This window comes from Moschus berezovskii, chromosome 6 (assembly GCF_049115385.1).
Source record: "Moschus berezovskii isolate FMDL1 chromosome 6, NW_MosBer_1.0, whole genome shotgun sequence".
In the NCBI taxonomy this organism is placed as follows: Eukaryota; Metazoa; Chordata; class Mammalia; order Artiodactyla; family Moschidae; genus Moschus; species Moschus berezovskii.
This window is the reverse complement of record NC_142465.1, coordinates 84,858,431-84,883,534: the sequence shown is the minus strand read 5'-3', so window position 1 is coordinate 84,883,534 and position 25,104 is coordinate 84,858,431. Positions and strand designations below refer to the sequence as shown.

The 25,104-nt window shown below is 37.8% G+C and overlaps 1 protein-coding gene across 3 annotated transcripts in view; it reads left to right on the top strand.

Annotated features, from left to right (window-relative positions):
* FAR2 (fatty acyl-CoA reductase 2) overlaps positions 1-23,222 on the top strand; it is a 193,375-nt gene extending 170,153 nt beyond the window's left edge. For all 3 annotated transcript variants that reach the window (XM_055394128.2, XM_055394129.2, XM_055394127.2), the window contains exons 7-12: positions 1,210-1,328; positions 2,416-2,483; positions 5,213-5,384; positions 10,195-10,324; positions 20,552-20,679; positions 21,573-23,222. In XM_055394128.2, coding sequence (XP_055250103.1) covers positions 1,210-1,328; positions 2,416-2,483; positions 5,213-5,384; positions 10,195-10,324; positions 20,552-20,679; positions 21,573-21,735 — 780 coding nt within the window. In that variant the 3' untranslated portion in view covers positions 21,736-23,222. The remainder of the gene's footprint in view (positions 1-1,209; positions 1,329-2,415; positions 2,484-5,212; positions 5,385-10,194; positions 10,325-20,551; positions 20,680-21,572) is intronic.
* Positions 23,223-25,104: the final 1,882 nt, after the last annotated feature.

Genomic DNA, 25,104 nt, shown 5'->3' with positions numbered 1-25,104 from the left:
CTACAACTCTTCTCTTTTGGACATTGAAATGGATTTCACCTCTTTAAATGAGTTTAAATTTTGTTAGGGATATCATGTTTCAGACTGTGCCTCTGTTCTTCACAGAACTAGATCCAACATGAACTACAATACAAATAAAAGACAGTGAATTATGACTACTTGTCAAAGACAATGACAATGAACTTCTTTCTAATTTCTTTCTCTTTCTGTTCCCTACCTGCCTTCAACTCTTGAGGCTGAGTTGGAAGTGAGTGTTCAGTAACTTAGAACATAGCTATTTTTAACATGATCCCAGAGTGGGTTTTATTACAGTTAGCAAAGCTGCACGTGCTTTCAGATTTTCTAAAATTTTCCAAATTGATTTCTCATATTCCAAAGGACAGAAGGAGGGCGTGGCAATCCACTCCAGTATTTTTGCCTGGAGGAATCCCATGGACAGAGGAGCCTGGTGGGCTATAGTCCATAGCGTTACAAAGAGTCAGATTCGACTGAAACGACTTAGTAGGCATGCTTGTCCAAAGGACAAGAAGACAGAAATTAGGACAATAAGAAAGTGCTGACCACTGCAAATTGATGTTGGAAACATGCAGGGTGTAAATAATCAATTACTTCAAAAAGTCAATAAACTTTATTGACTTTATTTATTGACATGGCATTTATTAACATGAACAAAAAGTAAATAATGGTGGCCTTTTCCATAAGTAATAAAGTTTTTGTTAAGTAGTGGAATTTTATCAGTTTAAAAAGGTGTTTCTTAAACTTCTAGTGCCTATTACTTCTTGTAAACTAGTAGACTCTAGCAAAAAATGACATCACTTAAGAAATGGTAAGTTAAATTAATGGGAAATTTGGAAAAACTTAATTCTTAGAATATCTTATGAATTAACTTTTAAGATATCAAATCTTATTCTTGGTTTTTTTTTAAATTCTTGGTGTTTATTAATTAACTAAATACATTAAACTCCCCAATTTCACTCTGAAGAGGAACCTGAGGATCACTGGTGGTTCTTGGAGATGTTGGCACTTGAACTTGGCTGGGGAAGTTGGATGGCCTGAGAGCAGTCAGTCTAAGCACATTAACCTGGCAAGCAGTGAATCAGTGTTAGTTGTTATAACTACCAGCATTGATACTCTCTGTCTGATATATACTTTAGCCCCAGCTGTTACTTAACACCTGGTTCAATAATTTATGTCATTTTTCCTGTGCAGGCTGGGAAAGGGTTTCTTCGGTCCATAAGAGCTACTCCGATGGCTGTGGCAGATTTGATTCCAGCAGACACAGTGGTCAATCTCACTTTGGCTGTAGGATGGTACACGGCAGTTCACAGGTGTGGAGTGGAGATTTAAACTGGCTTTCAAAGATTTGATGAGGAGGAGGGTAACTATGTTGGGCACCTATTCAAAATATATGAATTTTACTGAAGAAGACCCCAAATGTGAGAGGGTATCTGTTTGGATATTTCACAGAGTTCCAATTATGTTATGATATAGGCATAGAGTTATTTTATAAATACCAGTTAGTACTTGGTTGATCATAAAATAATAAATTCTTCAAATCATTTAACCATGAAATTCTCAATAATTGAAAAGCTTTTCTTTCTATTCAGAAACCTAAAATACAGCTTCCTTTTTAAAGGCAAAAAAGATAAAAGTAGATGAAATGAGAGCATATTTTTATTCACTTCTCAGTTCCTAATAAAAGTCAAAAGTTCAGATCAGAGTGTGTGTGTGAGAGAGGTATTAATAGTAAGTTGTTTGTATATTTAATTTTGTTAGTAAACAAAATTTTTATTAATTATTTGAAGTTAGATATTTAGATGTTGTCCAACCCAATAGCGCTTCATTGGATTTAGGAAAAAACATAGCCCATATTTTTGCCCAGTAAAGATGTCAAGAAGTTAGAAATACAATTTGCTTCGTCATCATAATGCTGCCTCCATTTGCTCCATAAATATGTCAGTCTATAGGGATTTTTGTTCCTCATATACATGTACACACACACGCACTTACTTGCACTTTTCCTAGTTTTCCATTTTGTTTTTAATCCAAAGAAGGAACAAAAGATGAAAGTGTTGCATAGAGTGCCTCGTATGTCAGGTTGTGCTTAGTCGCTCAGTCATGCCCAACTCTTTGTGACGCCTGCCAGGCTTCTCTATCCATGGGGATTCTCCAGGCAAGAATACTAGAGTGGATTGTCATGCTCTTTTCCAGGGGATCTTCCCAACCCAGAGATTGAACCCTGGTCTACCACAGTTTAGGTGGATTCTTTACCGTCTGAGCCACCTAAGAGTGTCTTAGTCATGGGAATTATTGAAAACAAAAAAACAAAACAAAACTTGCTTAAGTGTTATTTTCTCTTATCTTTCTTTCATGAGTTCTCCATTTTCTTGTATTTACCTAACTTTTGTTTTTCAGACCTAAGTCGACATTGGTCTACCACTGTACATCTGGCAACCTCAATCCCTGTAATTGGGGCAAAATGGGTAAGTGCCTATAGCAAGGTACCTAAGGAACCGTTAGAGAATGCTCATTCACAATTAGTGTCTGCCACAGGGAAAAAACAAAGTGTCATGGAGCTTTGAGTCTAATGGGGGAAAAGACAAAACATAGGTAAAGCCAGAAAAATAACTGCAAATTGTGAATGTGTCGAGTTAATTAGAATGCACTGTGGTTTCTCAAGGAAAGGGACGAGTGAAACAGCATCATGGTTGTGAGCAATAAGGGGTCCATCGGCTGTAGAGATTTAGAAACAAAGTCAAGCCAAAGTCAGTAATTATAAGCAATATCAGTGATAAAATACTTCTCCTGAGCTACTGTGCTCATGCACACAGCCCTCACCCCCCTGGACATATCACTGAGAATGTGCCATGATTAATGGCCAAGTAGATTTAGAAACTGGAGTGACTTAGCAGCAGCAGCAGCAGCAGATTTAGAAAAGTCCAATGATACTAATTAGTGTCATTGAGTCAGTGATACTCTTTATTAATTTAGGCAGTCAGCCATAGTGTAACTTGAAAGTAGCCTGTTGAATTGAATTAGAATTAATCCTGCATATGATAGAAAATTAGCTAACCAATCTGGTACTCTGCTTCTGATTTTCTTATGAATATCTGAAACTTTTAGATCATCTAATTGCTGTTTAGCTACTAGATGTTGAAAAAAATTAAATGTGCTTAATTTGTTAGAATCTTATTTCCAATTCAGAGCATTCCACTGTGCTATTCTATTTGCAAACCTATTATTTCAGTAAAAGTAAACTGAAATTATCTATTACCATCATATCCAGTTATTTAGATAATATAGTGAAATAATTCTGGAAATATTTGGAAGTAAAAATAAATCTCCTCTATCTCAGTAACAGAATTAAGGTATCATTCATAAAAAGAGGCATTAGTAGAAGCAACCAAGATACTTAAATTATTAAATCAAAAGATGCTACATGTAAATTCCATACCTGGAATTCAAAATAGTCTTCTTCCTTGCTGAAAATTCTTACTATTTTATGAGCATACACAATGTAATAGTTGAAAGTGATTATTTTTAAGAATAATCTAGTGTGCTTATTTCTTTTGATTATGGTACATATAAAACTCTCATTCTGCTTTTTCTCTCATTTCCTTGTGTTTAAATTGAAGTATACTTATTTACAATGTTGTGTTAATTTTGTGTATACAGCAAAGTGATTCAGATAGATAGGTAGATAGATAGATATCACTCTGCTCTTAAAATAAACTTTGCTTTGACAGAAATTTCTGAATCAGTGAAAGTCAGACAGTCAGATCACTGCAGTTTGTTTCGTTTACATAGCCACTCATTAACTTTTTTCTTTATATATATATATATTATTCAACTATAGCTGACTTACAGTGTTTCAGGTCCACAGCAAGGTGATTCAGTTATACATAAACACCAATATTGTTTTTTAAATTATTTTCCATTATAGTTATTATAAGATATTGACTATAGTTCCCTGTGCTATACAGTAAACCTTTGTTGCTTGTTGCATATCTAATTTCTTAAAATTAGATATCTAGCTTTCTGTTTGCCACATACTAACTTTAACACTCAACAAGAAGGATAAAATTTAGAGGAAAGCCTTTCATTCACAAAACCATTACAAACTTTGTATTTTTGAAATGAAACTATGGTACAATAAAAATTAAACTCTTTAGAAAATAGTCTAGTGTTCTCACTTTATTTTACACACTAAAGCCCAGAGACAGTAAATGATTTGTTCATTTCACGTGGGGAGCGGGAACCTGGCATAGTAGATGATGGGTATGAATATGTAATGATCAACCCACTAGGGATTCCTGAAGTCAACATGAATCCCTCTGGGAGGAAAAGACCCAGAATCAGATGTTTCTGGATAATCTTTTCTGTATGGGGTATATATTTTTCATACAGATTTCCAGGTAGTATCTTTTACAGATGACAGTAATAATATTATCATAATAATTGATAACTTTATCATAACTGAGTAATGAACTTAGGCAACTTTGAAAATTCTACATAAATAAAATCAAAACTGAGTTCAAAAGAATGAAAACCTTTTAAAAAGAAGTATTTGATTTACAGATGTACATTAAAAGCTTTAAACCAGGTTTTATATAAGTAACGATATACTTTTTAAGATTATTATTTAAGAAAACTCTGGAGACAAGAGTAAAACAATTGAGTCTGACATATTGCCAGAGTAGTAGAAATACCAGAGAAGTAAAAGACTGGTATTTAAAATGAACCAACATGAAGGAATCCTAATTTTATAGTCTCTCTTTTACGTAAATCTTTATAAAAGTTTAAGTAAAATGTTAAGAAACTTTCCTGATTGCTCTGCAAGTAATGATCCAACCAAAGAAATAACACCCCCAGGCCCTGTCTTGGGCTTTCTCAATAGACTAGATAACCTGGAAATTGAATTGAAATTTTCAGTTCAGAAATATTAGTATCAACTAAAACTATTTTCCAAAGAAGTTGTTTTAGGGTAAAGGTTTCAAGAGAAGGATTCAATTCTTAACCAATTTACATTGTTTAAATTTGCAGATGACCACTTGCCTGGTGTAAAAATCTTAGTATTGTTCTTGACTCTACACAAGAAATCCTTACTATTTATTGTTCTGACCCATTGCAAATGCCGTCCACCATAATGGGTGGCATTTGCAATGATCCTGGACTTAGCACTTAATCTCCCTCACCCCCCGCCCCCCTCCAGGACTCCAAGTCTTGGCAACCTTTGAAAAAATCCCATTTGAGAGAGCTTTCAGGAGGCCAAACGCTGACTTCACAACCAACAACATCACAACCCATTACTGGAATGCTGTCAGTCACCGTGCCCCTGCCATCATCTATGACTTCTATCTTCGTCTCACAGGAAGGAAGCCCAGGTGAGAAACGGAGACAATAGCTTTAGGAGTTTCTCTGCATGAAAGTTAAGGACTCCAGTCCTTTGCCTTCCCATCACCTACGGATCAAAGTGACAACTGAATCATAGTTATGATTATATCTCTAAGGGAGTTAACTATATCTCTATATAGTTATGATTTTATCTCTATAGAGGGACAATCAAAGCAGTAGTAGTGGGAGCCCCAAGGGAACCCTACCTTAATGTTAAGGAACTTGCTTGATGAATTCAGCAGGTAATCATTCACATAAAAAGAAAAGCAACTGAGATTCTGCATCTGGGAGTTTGTAAATTGTTAGATTCAATCCCTGGGTCAGGAATTTCCCTTGGAGGAGGGTATGGCAACCCACTCCAGTATTCTTGCCTGGAGAATCCTGTGGACAGGAGAGCTTGGCAGGCTACAATCCATAGGATCACAAAGAGTCGGATGTGACTCGATTTAGCAGGACAGTTAATCTTACAATGTACTACAGTGGTAACAGCCATACACACAAGGGGTGATGCATGACGAGCTCATTTTAATTCTCACAACAACCCAAGGAGGGTATTCTCGTCCCAGTTTTACAGACGAGGAAATGGAAGTTAGAGGAAGAATTTTAAGTAGTCTCAGAGGAAGAGACAGAGGAATGATCTGGAGAAACCTGAACTGGACTTACCACCAGCTGGAGATGAGTGAAGAGAGAAGTAGAGTGTCAGGGTGTTGACGCTGGGTGACTTAGGGTATGTCCCTTTCTACTGTGGTCTCACTTGAATAATACATTGTGTGTCTGAGGAGTCACCATTATCATAATTACCAAAGGCATTTCCTGCCATCGGAAGCATGATGTTAGCCTCTTTTAAAGGAGAAATTCTCTCTCAGTGTGTTTATTTCCATTCTTATTAGTAGAGCAAATGAGTGATGCTTAGGCAATGTAGAGTTTATCCACATTTTCAGAGATCTTAGAGTTCGTAACTCATTGTCAGTTTCTTCTTGAGTAAGGTAAAAAGGGGGACACTATGTTTGTGGGAAAATATTTGTATAAGGGGCTTATTAAATAAAGATGGGAAAAGAAGGAAAACCAGACACTGCTGGCAGAAACACTGAAACCTTTAAAATATATCAGAGTTGGAAGGAGACCTGGATGAAGAGCAAAGTTCAGTAAGTAGAAAAGAAAAACACAGGAGGAACAAGTCCAGTAAAAATCTTCATGTATTTTGTTTGTAGGAAATTAAATTGTAATATTCATGGGAAATGATTATTCATTTGGTGATAGGAATCTTAAGAATAATCTTTATGGCAGAAAGTGCTAGAATCCTTCTGGACTCTTTCCTTCCCCAAGTATGTTTGTGTGTAATCACTTATGCATTTACAACCATATGTATGGTTTTGCTTTGAGGTAAGGTGTGTCTCTATGTATGTTTAAATCAACCCTACATACTTTCTTTTTCACTTGTATTCCATGAAAATCGTCATTCTGCTAGTGCTGTCTTTTTCACCCCCATTACGAGCGATGGGACACCAAGCATCAGTGCACACGCATCTTCACAGAATGGTCTGTGGAGGATGCTTAGGTCTGTGCAGGATGCTGAGGGTTAGGCTTGCTAGATTGGAGGGGACAGTGAACATGGATATGATGACTACTACCAGGCTGCCTTCAAGGAAGCCTCTGTCAATTTATACACTATCACAGCAGCCTGTGAAAGTATAAATCTGTTCTTTCTCACTCTCATTAACACTTTGCAAAAATCAATATTTTGAATTGTTAAGCTAATGACAAGAAATAGCATCTCTGTCACTTTGATTTCCATTTTCCTTGATTGATGGAGGGGCTGGGCTTTCATTTGTTTATTGGACATTCATGTTTTCTCTGTTATGAGTTGCCTGCTTCTATTTCTCACCTATTTTTTAATTTTGTTTTTATTGAAATATAATTGGTTTACAATGTTCAGATGTACAGCAGTGATTCATATATACATATGCATATATATATATATATATATATATATATATATTCTGGTCCTTATTGCTTAGTTTATATATAGTAATGTGTATCTGTTAATATAAAATTCTAAGTTTATCCCTCCCCCGCTTTCCCCTTTGGGAAACATAAGTTTGTTTTCTATGTGATCCTGTTTCTGTTTCGCAGTAGATTCATTCATATCATTCTTTTTAGATTCTACATATAAGTCGTATCATATGATATTTGTCTTTCTCTGTCTTCGCTTAGAATGATAATCTCTATGTCCATTCATGTTGCTACAACAGCATTATTTCATTCTTTATTATGGCTAATAATATTTCTATTTTTCTATTGGATTTTACTTATTAATTTATGGAAGCTGTGTGTATATGTATATATGTGTAAATGCATAGTTTTTAAAGGAGGAATTCTCTCTCAGTGTGTTTATTTAGGGGCTTCTCTCGTGGCTCAGTAGTAAAGAATCTACCTGCCAATGCAGGAGATGCGAGTTCAGTCCCTGGGTCAGGAAGATCTCCTGGGGAGGGGAATGGCAACCCACTCCAGTATTCTTGCCTGGGAAATCCCATGGACAGAGAAGCCTAGCAGGCTACAGTCCACCAGGTCATAAGAATCGGACATGATGTAGCAACTAATCAACAACAATATTTCTATTTTTCTGTTGGGTTGTACTTATTATGGAAGTGGTGTGTGTATGTATATATGTATAAATATATAATTAATGTGTCTTCTTGAAGTCAGTTTCTTATCCTGTAGCTCTGATTATGAAGCTTTTTTAATACAAGGGAAACTACATATAATGCAGGTCTTAAGAGCATGGAGTTTGGTCAGACTTACAGACTTAAATTCTGGCCTTCACCAATTTATCCATATGAGCCCTAAATTACTTAACCTTTCTAAATACTAACTTGTTAAAAAGAGATTGTAATCATACCTATTTTACAGGATTTTACATCAGAGTGCATAGAATATAGTAATCACTATTATTACCAAAGAAAAATTTTATATGATAAAATGAAGCATTTTTCCTTTATAGCTTTTGCATTGTATGCATTAATAAGACCTTCATCACATGAGATAATAAGTATATCCTTTCTTTCTAAAAAAATACTATTTTGCTGATACAGTCCTGTACATATATACCATTGTGTATACATTGTATAATCACTTGTACAATGATTATTTTTTAAAAGTAAATCTATTGAAATCATATTAATTACTTCAGAGTTGTAAAATGAATAAAGATTGTCAGTTTGTTTGGACTGCTGTAACAATATCATCAACTACATGGCTTATAAACAATAGAGATTTATTTCTCATAGAACTGGAGACTAGAAAGCCTAAAATCAAGGGGCTGGTGGATCCAGCATCTGCTGAGGGCCCACTTCCTGGTTTCTGACAGCCATGTTCTCTGTGTCCTCACAGGCTGGCAGGGTCAAGGGAGCTTTCTGAGGTCCCTTTTATAAGGGCTTTCCACATCTGCCAAAGTCTCCTCCAATACTACCACATTAGGAGGAATAGGTTTCAACATGTGAATTGTGGGGGGATATAAATATTCAGTCTATAGACAAGATGTTGGATAACAACAGCAAATGGAACCCTATTATGATACTTGAATTAGGGAATAATGATTCTACAGCCTTGCTTAAGAATTTCCCATAATACAATGAGAGAAGTACCTCATGAGTCATTAGGGATATGGACATGAGGATTTGACCAGAAATAAGACCAAATTCCCAAAATAGCATCATAAGTCATTATGGGGTCAACTATAGTAGTCACTGTTTCCAAGATTAGCCTAACTGATTAAGATAAAAATAAAATGATCTTTAGGTCAGATATTATTTGTAGCCAGAAAATCCTGGTTTGAGCATTAACTATGTGACCCTGTACCTATTAATCCTTCTGCAAAATGAAGGTAAACAATATATACCTTGACTACCTCATGGAATCATACTGTATAAATTTAGAAAGCATGTTTTTTAAAAATATAAATTGTTACAAAATTGGGAAGTTCAAACAGCAGGTCCTCACCACGGGGTTAAAAGATATGGTTCATTTTAAGCAGTGAGATCCATGGGGTCCCACTTGCAAAAGGAGAGACTTTTTGAAGTCCATCAAAACTGGGTTGGAATTTTGGCCTTGACACATGATATTATCACGGTTACTCAATCTTTTCTAAGCTTACTTTACCTGTTCATAAAAACACAAACCTACCTAACAGGGATGTTACAGACATTAGTGGAGACAATATTTTTTAAAATGTTATCAGCACTGTGCCTGAGTAGATTATTAACAAATAATTTTCCCCTTAAATCTGCATTAAGAGCTGTTTTTGGTTCACCAGATGCTAATATAGTCACCACTTCTGCCCAGAGTTATATAAAACTCTCATTGATTTGAGACCTCAAATCAATCAATTAAAAAAAACATCCAAGAACGTACATTAAAGAAGAGAAACAGGTTTTCTTCTTGTCTACCTCAGAATTCCAAGAATGAAGAGTATGTCATTGAGGGTGGATATCTTGCTCAGCTTTTAAAATAGTTGCAACTCTTGAGAAAGAGATGGTGGGGAAGAGACAGAGAAGTAGCTTAGTGGTATTAAAATGCCTGCTAGAACAAGCTCCTTTAGGTTCAGCTGCATCCCTTCTTTCAACAGGGGGTTAATGTGGAAGAGAAAAAAGAATAAGAATTTTAATGAGGAACTGAGGGAAAAGTGGGAAGAAATAACTTTTATATTTTTCAGACCTAGTTTGTCATATATCCCTGTGTGGTAGCAGGAAAGCCACCATCTGTGGTGCATTGATATTCGCTCCTATGTGATCTTTACCTCAGGATGACAAAGCTCATGAATCGGCTTTTAAGAACCCTTTCCATGCTGGAGTATTTCATCAATCGGAGCTGGGAATGGAGCACGTACAACACTGAAATGCTGATGTCCGAGCTGAGTCCCGAAGACCAGAGAGTGAGTACAGTCCTGACAGTCAATGGGAAAACCTTCCCCAATCAGAATTTAGAACTAGAATTTAGATTTGACTTGGAGAGCTGATGAATAAAGGCAGTTTTAGTTATATACACAGAATTTTTTTCTTTCGTGGATAATAAAATCAATGAATGCTATCAACACAATGTCAGGACATAAGTTTAACATAGGTCAGAAATCTAGTTTCTTAGCCTTTGGTCAGCTTCTCCCTGCTATTCTGCAGTCGGGTCTCATGAACTGTTTCACTCCTTTGTTCACCTTTGGTAGCTGCTATCGTCTCAACAAATCCTCAGTACCTCTGTCTTTTCCTCCCAAATATATGCCTTCAATGAAAAATAATAATTTTATGGTTCAGCAACTCTCTCATCCACTGTTCTTGTCAAATCAAAATCATTCTGCATCACCAGAGCTACACTTCCTTTCTTCCTCCTTTTTTAAAGCTAACCTTCCACCTCTGCGTTCTAGCCCACCTAAGATCTCCTACCATCAGCATTCTCCTCTCTGTAGGGTGGTCATTCTTCCTCCCTATAATGATTTCCCTTTGACCATTCAGACATTATTTCTCAAGACAGGCCTATACTTTAACTGTTTAGTGTGCTTCCTGGTGGCTCAGATGGTAAAGCATCTGCCTGCAACTCGAAAGCCCCATGTTCGATCCCTGGGTTGGCAAAATCCCCTGGAGAAGGAAATGGCAACCCACTCCAGTACTCTTGCGTGGAAAATCCTATGGACGGAGGAGCCTGGTAGGCTACAGTCCATGGAGTCGCAAAGAGTCGGATACAACTGAGCGACTTCACTTTACTTCTTACTTTATAAGTACTATATATTTCTCTGTATCAGCATCTAACCAGTCACAAACGGTTGTCCTGAAATTCACAAATATAGAAAACTGTATTTTTTACATGTCCCTAGCTTTGTTTTTCCTCCATTTCTTCCTTGAGCACATCCTTTGTTTTCAATTAAGCTTTAAAGTTTTCAATCTCTTGACTGACATTTTCCATTAAGTTTTCTTTAAAAAAAAAAAGATAATTTTTTTTATTTATCTTGTACTTGACAGCATGTAGAAGAAACCAAGTCATGTTGAGAAGTAAATGTTAGATAGATACCCTCACCTGCCAGCTACTATCTATCAGCCTCGTAGTGCATTATTCAAATGCAAGTCCTAAAATTACTTCCCTCCAGGAAACCTAAGGATTACTTGCAGTCAGACACAATAATTGTTATATTAAATGTACTAGTTGAGATTTTGTTGTTATTTAGTCGCTAAGTCATGTCTGACCCCTTGCAACCCCACGGACTGTAGCTTCCAGACTCCTCTGTCCATGGGATTCTCCAGGCAAGAATATTGGAGTGACTTGCCATTTCCTTCTCTAGAGGATCTTCCCAAACCAGGGATTGAATCCATGTCTTCTGCATTGGCAGGTGGATTCATTACCACTGAGCCACCAGGAAAGTCCAGTTGAGATTTAGATTTAGTTTGAAATCATTGTTCAGTTCAGTTCAGTCACTCAGTTGTGTCCGACTCTTTGCAACCCCATGAACCACAGCACGCCAGGCCTCCCTGTCTGTCACCAACTCCTGGAGTTCACCCAAACCCATGTCCATTGAGTTGGTGATGCCATCCAACCATCTCATCCTCTGTCGTCCCCTTCTCCTCCTGCCCTCAATCTTTCCCAGCATCAGGGTCTTTTCAAATGAGTCAGCTCTTCTCATCAGGTGGCCAAAATATTGGAGTTTCAGCTTCAACATCAGTCCTTCCAGTGAACACCCAGGACTGATCTCCTTCAGGATGGACTGGTTGGATCTCCTTGCAGTCAAAGGGACTCACAAGAGTCTAACACCACAGTTCAAAAGCATCAGTTCTTCAGTGCTCAGCTTTATAGTCCAACTCTCACACCCATACATGACCACTGGAAAAACCATAGCCTTGACTAGATGGACCTTTGTTGGCAAAGTAATGTCTCTGCTTTTTAATATGCTGTCTAGGCAAAATCACTGCAGATGCTGATTGCAGCCATGAAATTAAAAGACGCTTGCTCCTTGGAAGGAAAGTTATGATCAACCTTGATAGTATATTAAAAAGCAGAGACATTACTTTGCCAACCAATGTCCATCTAGTCAAGGCAATGGTTTTTCCCGTGGTCATGTATGGATGTGAGAGTTGGACTGTGAAGAAAGCTGATCGCCGAAGAATCGATGCTTTTGAACTGTGGTGTTGGAGAAGACTCTTGAGAATCCCTTATACTGCAAGGAGATCCAACCAGTCCATTCTAAAGGAGATCAATCCTGGATGTTCATTGGAGGGACTGATGCTAAAGCTGAAACTGCAATACTTTGGCCATCTCATGCGACGAGTTGACTCACTGGAAAAGACTCTGATGCTGGGAAGGGTTGGGGGCGGGAGGAGAAGGGGACGACAGAGAATGAGATGGCTGGATGGCATCACCGACTCTGTGGACATGAGTTTGGGTGTACTCCGGGAGTTGGTGATGGACAGGGAGGCCTGGCGTGCTGTGATTCATGGGGTCGCAGAGAGTCGGACACGACTGAGTGACTGAACTGAACTGAACTGAACTGAGGTTGGTCATAATTTCCCTTCCAAGGAGTAAGCGTCTTTTAATTTCATGTCTGCAATCACCATCTGCAGTGATTTTGGAATCTACCTCTAAATTGAAAAGTGAAAGTCGATCAGTTGTGTCCGACTCTTTGAGTCTCCATGGACTACACAGTCCATGGAATTCTCCAGCCCAGAATATTGGTGTGGGTAGCCTTTCCCTTCTCCAGGGAATCTTCCCAACCCAGGGTTTGAACCCAGGTCTCCCACCATTGAAGGTAGATATTTTACCAGCTGAACCACAAGGGAAGCCCCAAAATACTGGAGTAAGTAGCCTGTCCCTTCTCCAGTGGATCTTCCTGATGCAGGAATCAAACCAGGGTCTCCTACATTTTTAGACAGATTCTTTACTAACTGAGCTATAAGGGAAGCTCAAGTAACTCAAGTAACATGAAATAGAACCTTTTTCCCAGAAATGTTTACATACCTTGTATAGACAAAATTCTTCAAAGCACCTATGTTTAAAATACATGGATCAAACCAGATTATTTTTAAAAACTCATCATGATATTATAAATTACTTTTAAAATTAGCTTCAAATATCATGTGACTTATCTTTAATGCATTTTCTTCATGGAATTTACCCATCTAAATAATGCAAAAGATAATAAGCTTATAGTTTCCATTTTGACACTTTACAAATATTTTAACCTAAAATAAAAATTTTTTGAAAAAAAAAGAATCAAAGCTGCCGTAGATTTCACATATACATATGCTCGCAAAATATTTTAGCAAAGGTAATAGTCCTGAATACTTGCATAACAGCCAAACTCTGGTGTGGCTCAGAATTCAGTATCATTTGCCATATAGAATGAGGATTCCAAACTAGGGCTTCATTGAAATCTAATTTAAAAATATGAAATAGCATAAAAATAAAAGTCTCTGCATATATAGATTAATAAACAGCATTTGGTGGTACTGTAGAAAATAAAAATATCCAAACAAAGTAATACAGAATTACTTTTAGAAAGCAGTTTTTTGATAAGTCTGTGCTGTGAAGCTCTCTGGAACTCGTTAGTCTTGTCTGCTTTCCTTGTTAATACTCCAGTTTACTTCACAAAGATTTGAGGTAACTTGCAGTGTTCTTGCCTGGAGAATCCCAGGGATGGGACAGCCTGGTGGACTGCCGTCTATGGGGTCGCACAGAGTCGGACACGACTGAAGCGACTTAGCAGCAGCAGTAAATACATGTAGTAAAAGAACAAAGCAGAAATAAAACATAAGCCAGAGAAAATGTGTACAAAATATGAACTTAAGAGCAAGAATGAAAAAAGACTGATATGCATGTCTAATCTGTAAGCTCCTACTGTGTGTGCTGTTGCTTCAGTCGTGTCCAACTCTCTGCAACCCTATGGACCATAGCCCGCCAGGCTCCTCTGTCCATGAGATTCTCCAGGCAAGAACACTGGAGTGGGTTGCTGTGTCCTCCTACAGGGGATATTCCCAACCCAAGGATTGAACCTGTGTCTCTTCTGTCTCCTGCATTGACAGGTGGGTTCTCTACCACTAGCACCACCTGGAAAGCCCTACAAGATTCTACTGAGTCACTACATTTGAGTAGGAAATTTGTTCTTAAGATTTTTGGTGGCAATGTGGAAAGGCATTCTTTAAAGAGGAAATACACTAGTGTTCTATGTGTTCCACTCTATTTTTATTTTTTCTTATTGGAGGCTAATTATTTTATAATATTATATTGGTTGGTTTTGCCATACATTGACATGAATCCACCCCGGGTGTACATGAGTTCCCCCTCTTTAACCCCCCTCCCACCTCCCTCCTCCCTTTACTCTCTCTCTCTGGGTCATCCCCACACACCAGCCCCGAGCATCCTGTAACATGCATTGACCCTGAACTGGTGATTCGTTTCACATATGACAACATACATGTTTCAATGCCATTCTCCCAAATCGTCCCACCCTCACCCTCTCCCACAGAGTCCCAAAGACTGTTCTATACATCTGTGTCTCTATTGCTGTGTTGTATACAGGGTTATCATTTGCATCTTTCTAAATTCCATATATATGCGATAGTATACTGTATTGGTGTTTTTCTTTCTGGCTTACTTCACTCTGTATAATAGGCTCCAGTTTCATCCACCTCATTAGAACTGATTCAAATGCATTCTTTTTAATGGCTGAGTAGTACTCCATTGTGTATATGTACCACAGCTTTCTTATCCATTCGTCTGCAGATGGACATCTAGGTTGTTTCCATGTCCTGGCTATTATAAACAGTGCTGCAATGAACATTGGAGTACATGTGTCTCTTTCAATTCTGGTTTCCTCAGTGTGTATGCCCAGGAGTGCGATTGCTGGATCATATGGCAGTTCTATTTCCAGTTTTTTGAGGAATCTCCACACTGTTCTCCATAGTGGCTGTACTAGTTTGCATTCCCACCAACAGTGTAAGAGGGTTCCCTTCTCTCCACACCCTCTCCAGCATTTATTGCATGTAGACTTTTGGATAGCAGCCATTCTGACTGGTGTGAAATGATATCTCATTGTGGTTTTGATTTGCATTTCTCTGATTATGAGGGATGTTGAGCATTTTTTCATGTGTTTGTTAGCCATCTTTATATCTTCTTTGGAGAAATTTCTGTTTAGTTCTTTGGCCCATTTTTTGATTGGGTCATTTATTTTTCTTGAATTGAGCTGCAGGAGCTGCTTGTATATTTTGGAGATTAATCCTTTATCAGTTGCTTCATTTGCTATTATTTTCTCCCATTCTGAAGGCTGTCTTTTCACCTTACTTATAGTTTCCTTTGCTGTGCAGAAGCTTTGGATTTTAATTAGGTCCCATTTGTTTATTTTTGCTTTTATTTCCAATATTCTGGGAGGTGGGTCTTGGAGGATCCTGCTGTGATTTATGTCAGAGAGTGTTTTGCCTACGTTCTCCTCTAAGAGTTTTATAGAATCTGGTCTTACATTTAGCTCTCTAATCCATTTTGAGTTTATTTTGGTGTATGGTGTTAGGAAGTGTTCTAGTTTCATTCTTTTACAAGTAGCTGACCAGTTTTCCCAACACCACTTGTTAAAGAGACTGTCTTTTCTCCATTTTATATTCTTGCCTCCTTTGTCAAAGATAAGGTGTCCATAGGTGCGTGGATTTATCTCTGGGCCTTCTATTTTGTTCCATTGATCTATATTTCTGTCTTTATGCCAGTACCATACTGTCTTGATGACTGTGGCTTTGTAGTAGAGCCTGAAGTCTGGCAGGTTAATTCCCCCAGTTCCATTCTTCTTCCTCAAGATTGCTTTGGCTATTCGAGGTTTTTTGTATTTCCATACAAATTGTGAGATTATATGTTCTAGTTCTGTGAAAAATATCATTGGTAGCTTGATAGGGATTCCACTGAATGTATAAATTACTTTGGGTAGTATACTCATTTTTACAGTATTCTTCCAATCCACGAACACGGTATATTCCTCCATCTATTAGTGTCCTCTTTGATTACTTTCACTAGTGTTTTATAGTTTTCAATGTAAAAGTCTTTTGTTTCCTTAGGTAGATATATTCCTAAGTATTTAATTCTTTTCGTTGCAACAGTGAATGGAATAGTTTCCTTAATTTCTCTTTCTATTTTCTCATTATTAGTGTATAGGAATGCAAGGGATTTCTGTGTGTTGATTTTATATCCTGCAACTTTACTGTTATCATTGATTAGCTCTAGTAGTTTTCTGGTAGAGTCTTTAGGGTTTTCTGTGTAGAGGATCATGTCATCAGCGAACAGTGAAAGTTTTACTTCTTCTTTTCCAATTTGTATTCCTTTTATGTCTTTTCCTGCTCTGATTGCTCTAGCCAAAACTTCCAGAACTATGTTGAATAGTAGTGGTGAGAGTGGGCACCCTTGTCTTGTTCCTGACTTTAGGGCAAATGCTTTCAGTTTTTCACCGTTGAGGATAATGTTTGCTGTGGGTTTGTCATATATAGCTTTTATTATGTTGAGGTATGTCCCTTCTATTCCCATTTTCTGGAGGGTTTTTATCATAAATGGATGTTGAATTTTGTCAAAGGCTTTCTCTGCATCTATTGAGATAATCATATGATTTTTATTTTTCAGTTTGTTAATGTGATGTATTACGTTGATTTGTGGATATTGAAGAATCCTTGCATTCCTGGGATAAAGCCCACTTGGTCATGATGTATGATCTTCTTAATGTGTTGTTGGATTCTGATTGCTAGAATTTTGTTAAGGATTTTTGCATCTGTGTTCATCAGTGATATTGGCCTGTAGTTTTCTTTTTTTGTGGGGTCTTTACCAGGTTTTGGGATTTGGGTGATGGTGGCCTCATAGAATGAGTTTGGAAGTGTCCCTTCCTCAGCAATTTTCTGGAAGGGTTTGAGTAGAATAGGTGTTAGCTGTTCTCTAAATTTTTGGTAGAATTCAGCTGTGAAGCCGTCTGGACCTGGGCTTTTGTTTGCTGGAAGATTTCTGATTACAGCCTCTAGTTCCATGCTTATGATGGGTCTGTTCAGATTTTCTATTTCTTCCTGGTTCAGTTTTGGAAAGTTGTACTTTTCTAGGAATTTGCCCATTTCTTCCAGGTTATTCATTTTATTGCCATATAATTGCTGATAGTATTCTCTAATAATCCTTTGTATTTCTGTGTTGTCAGTTGTGATCTCTCCATTTTCATTTCTAATTTTATTGATTTGGTTCTTCTCCCTTTGTTTCTTGATGAGTCTGGCTAGTGGTTTGTCAATTTTATTTACCTTCTCAAAGAACCAGCTTCTGCCTTTGTTGATTTTTGCTATGGTCTCTTTTGTTTCTTTTGCATTTATCTCTGCCCTAATTTTTACAATTTCTTTCCTTCTACTGACCCTGGGGTTCTTCATTTCTTCCTTTTCTAGTTGCTTTAGATGTAGAGTTAGGTTATTTAGTTGACTTTTTTCTTGTTTCTTGAGGTGTGCCTGTATTGCTATGAACTTCCCCCTTAGCACTGCTTTTACAGAGTCCCAGAGGTTTTGGGTTGTTGTGTTTTCATTTTCATTCATTTCTATGCATATTTTGATTTCTCTTTTGATTTCTTCTATGATTTGTTCATTATTCAGCAGCGTGTTGTTCAGCCTCCAGAGCGTGTTCCACTCTAAATGGTTCTGAAGGGCTCCATCTAGTGGCATACCAAGAGACAGAGTAGATAAATATCTCTAAAACAAATATAGAATATAAATTCTGCTTAGTTAGTCCTTAGGCATTGCTTCTCAAAGTTTACCTTAATCAGCAAAATGAAGTAGTGATATTTCAGGAAAGGGTGCTAGGCCAAGGGGACAACACCAAAATTTAATAATGGAAAGAAAAACATGTAATTTGTCTTGGTTCGTAATGTATTATTCTCTCTTAAGAAATAATTCTCCTTTAATTGAAATTAAATTAGGTTTCACCAGACTAATATCAGTTCCTTAAAATTTCTAAGACTTCCTAAAAGCCAAATATTTGTGCTGATCAGTGTTTAAATCCAGATCTGATAGACAGAGTGCCTGATGAACTATGAACAGAGGTTTGTGACATTGTACAGGAGACAAGGATCAAGACCATCCCCAAGAAAAAGAAAAGCAAAATGGCTGTCTGAGGAGGCCTTACAAATAGCTGTGAAAAGAAGAGACGCGAAAAGGAAAGATATACCCATTTGAATGCAGAATTCCAAAGAATAGCAAGAAGAGATAAGAAAGCCTTCCTCAGCAAAGAAATAGAGGAAAACAATAGAAAGACTAGAGATCTCTTAAAGAAAATTAGAGATACCAAGGGAACATTTCATGCAAAGATGGACTCAATAAAGGACAGAAATGATATGAACCTAATAGGAGCAGAAGATATTAAGAAGAGGTGGCAAGAATACACAGAAGAACTATACTAAAAAGATCTTCATGACCCAGATAATCACGATGGTGTGATCACTCACCTAGAGCCAGATAACCTGGGATGTGAAGTCAAGTGGGCCTTAGGAAGCATCACTACAAACAAAGCTAGTGGAGGTGATGAATTCCAGTTGAACTATTTCAAATCCTAAAAGATGATGCTGTGAAAGTGTTGCACTCAATATGTCAGCAAATTTGGAAAACTCAGCAGTGGCCACAAGACTGGAAAAGGTCAGTTTTCATTCCAATCCCAAAGAAAAGCAATGCCAAAGAATGCTCAAACTACCACACAATTGCACTCATCTCACACGCTAGTAAAGTCATGCTCAAAATTCTCCAAGCCAGGCTTCAACAATACATGAACCATGAACTTCCAGATGTTCAAGCTGGTTTTAGAAAAGGCAGAGGAACCAGAAATCAAATTGCCAACATCCGCTGGATCAGGAAAAAGCAAGAGAGTTCCAGAAAAACATCTATTTCTGCTTCATTGACTATGCCAAAGCCTTTGACTGTGTGGATCACCACAAACTGTGGAAAATTCTGAAAGAGATGGGAATATCAGACCACCTGACCTGCCTCTTGAGAAACCTATATGCAAGTCAGGAAGCAACAGAACTGGACAACAGACTGGTTCCAAATAGGAAAAGGAGTACATCAAGGCTGTATATTGCCACCCTGCTTATTTAACTTATATGCAGAGTACATCATGAGAAACGCTGGGCTAGAAGAAGCACAAGCTGGAATCAAGATTGCCGGGAGAAATATCAATAACCTCAGATATGCAGATGACACCACCCTTATGGCAGAAAGTGAAGAACTAAAGAGCCTCTTGATGAAAGTGAAAGAGGAGAGTGAAAAGTTGGATTAAATCTCAACATTCAGAAAGCTAAGATCATGGCATCTGGTCCCATCACTTCATAGCAAATAGATGGGGAAACAGTGGAAACAATAGCTGACTTTATTTTTCTGGACTCCAAAATCACTGCAGATGGTGATTGCAGCCATGAAATTAAAAGATACTTACTCCTTGGTAGGAAAGTTATGACCAACCTAGGTAGCATATTAAAAAGCAGAGATATTACTTTGCTGACTGAGGTCCGTCCAGTCAAAGCTATGGTTTTTCCATTAGTCATGTGTGGATGTGAGAGTTGGATTATAAAGAAAGCTGAGCACTGAAGAATTGATGCTTTTGGAGAACACTCTTGAGAGTCCCTTGGACTGCAAGGAGATCCAACAAATGCATCCTAAAGGAGATCAGTCCTGGGTGTTCATTGGAAGGACAGATGTTGAAGCTGAAACTCCAGTATTTTGGCCACCTGATGCAAAGAGCTGACTCTTTTGAAAAGACCCTGATTGATGTTGGGAAAGATTGAAGGCAGGAGGAGAAGGGGACGACAAAGGATGAGATGGTTAGTTGGCATCACCGACTGAATGTACATGAGTTTGGGTAAACTCCAGGAGTTGGTGATGGTCAGGGAGGCCTGGCGTGCTGCAGTTCATGGGGTCGCAAAGAGTCGGACATGACTGAGCGACTGAACTGAATGTTTAAATATTTCTATGTACATGTAATCCATATTATCACTGCCTTTAAAATAACAGCTCAAATAATCTCATTTGGAGGGGTATCACCTAAATCTTCCAAACCGAATGTCACTCATTTATATAAAAGAAACTTCATCAATTGTGCAAAGTGATCATCCAGCAATTCTGACAGTCCATAATCTCTTCTTGCCTTTCAGGTATTCAACTTTGATATACGTCAGTTGAACTGGTTAGAATACATTGAAAATTATGTTTTAGGAGTTAAGAAGTACTTACTGAAAGAGGATATGGCTGGGATCCCAGAAGCAAAGCAACACTTAAAAAGGTAAGTATAACAGTTAACATTTATTGAGTACTTAGCATGTGTATGTCATTTTACACCAGGCATGAAATTTGAGCAGGAGAGCAGTTAATGTTTTTCTAGCCTTTATACTATATATCCTATCATATACTGTTTATTTAGACTTCACCACACTTCCATGAGGCAGGTAGTATTTTTGTTATCCCATTTCCATCAAAGAACTATTTAGGTTCAAAGGAGGGAAGTGGGCAAGCCGTACATGGTAAGCGGAGGAGCCAGATTTGTATCTAAGTTTGTTTCTTCTACCGTATCTTGTAATAATATGATATAAAGAATACCCAACAGGCAGGAAACCTGATGATGCTATTTAACATCGGCAGTCAATTAACTGTTCTTCAATAACTTTGACTGCCGGAAATTTTTTTCAATAATTAATTAATCCCTAAAGAACATAGAATTATAGCAGTCTTGCATACTTCTGGTAGAAGCAAAGGGTTTTTAATGCAGAGATGATCAGGATGGGAAAAGTTGATTGCAAACAGACAGGAACCTTGAAAAGCAAGGTGAGACTTTAGAATTTACCCTCTAGTGAACAAGAATCAGTGATTTGTGATATACAGTAACATGATCAAAGTGTATTTAAGAAAGCTTATATTAGCCGTTTATAAGACAGGTTAAAGCAAAGAGGTATGAGAAAGGAAAACTAGTCAGGGAAATAGTGAAGCAATATGATTACTCAGAAGGAATGTGGTGGAAATGAAAGATATCAAAATAAAAAGGCTATCAGATAGTGCCACATACCTGAGGACGCTTAATTATTTGCTGGTCATAGCCAGGAAAAGATACATTTATGCTTTAAGTAACACAGTTGGGTATTTGTTACTGTGTTGACTTTGGTTATATATGTCTGTTTCCAGGCTCCGAAATATTCACTACCTCTTTAATACTGCTCTCTTCCTCATCGCCTGGCGTCTTCTCATTGCAAGATCACAGGTGGCTCGGAATGTGTGGTTCTTCATCGTGAGCTTCTGTTACAAATTCCTCTCCTACTTTAGGGCATCTAGCACACTCAAGGTCTAAGAACATTTGGCAATCTCCCTTTGTCTGGAACCTCTCAGATACCTCTAAAACAGCAACTGTGGTTCTCAAGATTAGGTAACAAATATGCCTGTCATTACCTGTCAAATGTGCTGTGATGTATTCATCCTTATTTCTTAACTATACATTTTCATTTCATTTCAGTGAGAGAAGAAAAGTCATATCCTAGCCAATTATCATGCAAATTTTAGGAAAAAATTGTTTCCAGGTTGTTTAACACTATTCTGTGCTCTTGAATATAAAACACCAAAGGACACCCATCTTCCCTCATTTAGCTTTGTTCTCCTTGAGAGGACTAATGTCAACTAAATAAACATGGAAGGACCATGACAGAAGTTGAGATATGCTAAAGAAAGGCAGTTGTCACTGGAACCATTTAGTATAGTGTACTTAGTATAAAGGCGGAAAATCAAGATAAGTAGACAAAGGTCTCAATGTCATCATAAATGGTGTAAGAGAGACAATTCTCCATGAAGGTTTCTGCTTTCTTTTTGTGCTATACTATGCAGTCCTGGTTGAGGGCTGGGGGAATTAGAAAAGTGGGTTCACATCTAACATTTTCCTTAGCTGTACCCACATCTGAAACCTGAAGAGAACCAAGATGTGTAAATAATGTGTATAGAGTGAGGGCTCAAGCGTATTTTCCTTATGGCTGATTATTATGCTTTTAAGTAAAAATTGGTTCTCGTAATTTGAATTTGACGACTATTATTTCTAAATCTTTTGAATCATCAAGTTTCCAGATTATCTCCTCTTAGGAGTTTTCCTCTTGTTCATTAAGTGGCCAAATCCCTTATATTTAAGCTTATATTGCCCAGGCCTTCGATTAGAGTGACTAATGTTAGAGGAAGGCCCTAGGCTAAAATCACATAAAACCCATTTTCCTGATCTTTGCCACTGAGAAAAGCAAAATTGCAAATAAAAATTTAAATGCTAGTCATATTTTCTGTGGGGAGGTTCACTCTTTCACCAGGACTTGCTAGTATCTTGATCACTCCAGTTGCAGAATGTTACCTGTACAATGTGCAGAAGAGGACAGACTTCATTAAGTGACTCAAAGTTCAGAGAACAGGTATTTTAAAAATATTTTATGTATAATGCAAATTAATTAGTAAAAATCTGTTCTCAAATTCCTATATTAATAATATAACTGTTATCCCAACTTTCTTCATATTTGAGAGGAGTGCATTTTAGATTGCAGCACTTCATGTTAAAAACATGGGATATGATTCAAATATCCCCAGTTCCTGGGGCCTAAGTAACTAAAAATAATCATAACTACCAGAAAATTATATGAGCATAAGACATTCAATGGTAGTTATACATATGCTCACTTCCTGGGATAATTGGTTAATACTCAGAAAGGCACATTCAGGTGGTAGACGTGTACTAGAGCTGAGAGGGCAACTTCTAGCCCAGTATTATCTGTAATTTTTTGGAACCCCATAAAGCGCATTTGGGGTTGGGGTGGGGAGACTTTTCTGGGCAATGTCTTTCTCAATCTTATCTAAGTAATGTGAACTACTTTCCAGGGCAGAAAACCCAGCTCTGAAAGGAAGCACCTGGTTATCTTCAGTTTGCGATTTCTGTGTGATATGTTTGAGTTGATTAAGATAAAAACTATAGATGATAAAAATGAAATCAAGATAGAATTCAATGAAATTGGACAAAACATAATAGTTCTAAGAATTTACTGTCTTTTGTTCATTTTATGTTTCACCAATTCAATAAATTCCACTGATCACTCAGTTTTGACATGATTAAACGAAAATTTGAATTAAAGACTGATTTCCTCTCTTCTAGTGTTGTATCTTTAACTTTTGACTATTGCAGTAGATCTTCTTCCTCATCCTTAGGAAAATAAAAAGAAACTACCAGACAAATATGAATTAACATATCCATAATGCTTTGTTTTTTCAGACACCATTAATAGGGTACAGGGCAGGATGAGCACAGGCCTTACAGTAGCCATTGCTGTGCCTCATTACTCTGCACCCTGTTACTAGGCAACAGGTCTTGCTCAGCCATTGGTCAATGCTTCAGTGGGCCCCACCCACAAGCAGCAGTCTGTCGGTGAGCAACTATTAGTTGTCCTGCTCAGTTATTGGTCAGTGCCACAGTGGGCACCTCACAAGTAACTGTCAATGAGGGGCCATTAGGGAAGTGATTCAGCCAAGGGTCAGTGGTGTGGTGGTCATCAGGTGGAAAGGCATTGTGCCTTGGTTGCAGTAAATGAGATCTGGTCTCCCCTCTTTCTGGGCAGCCTGAGGAGACTGAGGGCAAGGTGGGTTGGGTGCCTGGCAGAGATGACAGCTTGGCAGGGTTTGGGGGCCTGGCCCTGAGGGAGCTGCCAACTGAGATCTGCCTCCTCTTAGCCAGGACCGGGACCTTGGAGGATGCAAGTTGTGCCTTGGGACGTTGCCCTTTCTTGACAGAACAGAGAATCATATTGGTTTGGTAGAGATTTACAGGAACATTGTTCCCTGATCATGACCTGACCTCAAGAACAAAGGATCTGATACCAAGAAGTTTTCAACAACTAACCACGCCCCTCCCTCACCTTTTGCCTTTAAAGCAGCTTGTTGAAAGCTTTCACTAACTAGGTTTCTTAAGGCATGAGCCACCCATCTCCTTGTATGAATCTGTAATAAACCTTTCTCTGTTCCAAACTCTAATGTTTTAGTACTGACAGACCTCACTGTCCATCAGGCACATGGATTTGCAATTTGGCAACACACACTGAAGAATGTTCTTCCTGTGGTATTAGAGAAATAACAGTTTTTTTGTGATGATTAAGCTGCAAAAGTAGGTTTCTGCATGAAAGAAAACCCCTAGCTACTTTATATCAAGACCAATTAACAATAATTTGAGTGCCTAATATATACAATCCAATAAGAACTTTCCACTTTTGATGGAGAAGGGGACAGTAAGTACAAAGAAAAGGTTACTTTTAGAAAGCTTTGGTAATCCCTATATTCTGCACCCACAAGATAATACAGTAACAAACATTACAGAATTGAAAACAGTCAACACATGAGGCAATTAATTCTAGAAAAAGTTGAGACAGATAGGCACACAAATCAAAAAAACATTTCTCACAATTTTATACTAACCTAACATCCCATGGATGGAGAAGCCTGGTAGGCTACAGTCCACGGGATCGTAAAGAGTCGGACACGACTGAGCGACAGAACAGAACATCACATCTCCAGCTGGTATAAAATTTAACTCATTTAAATTTTTAGCTCATTTAAATAACTGACTTAGAATCTCAAGGTAAAATTGACTTGAGAAGGGACTAATAGTCACGTAGTGTGTTATCTCATAGTGAGCATTAACAATTAAATTAGG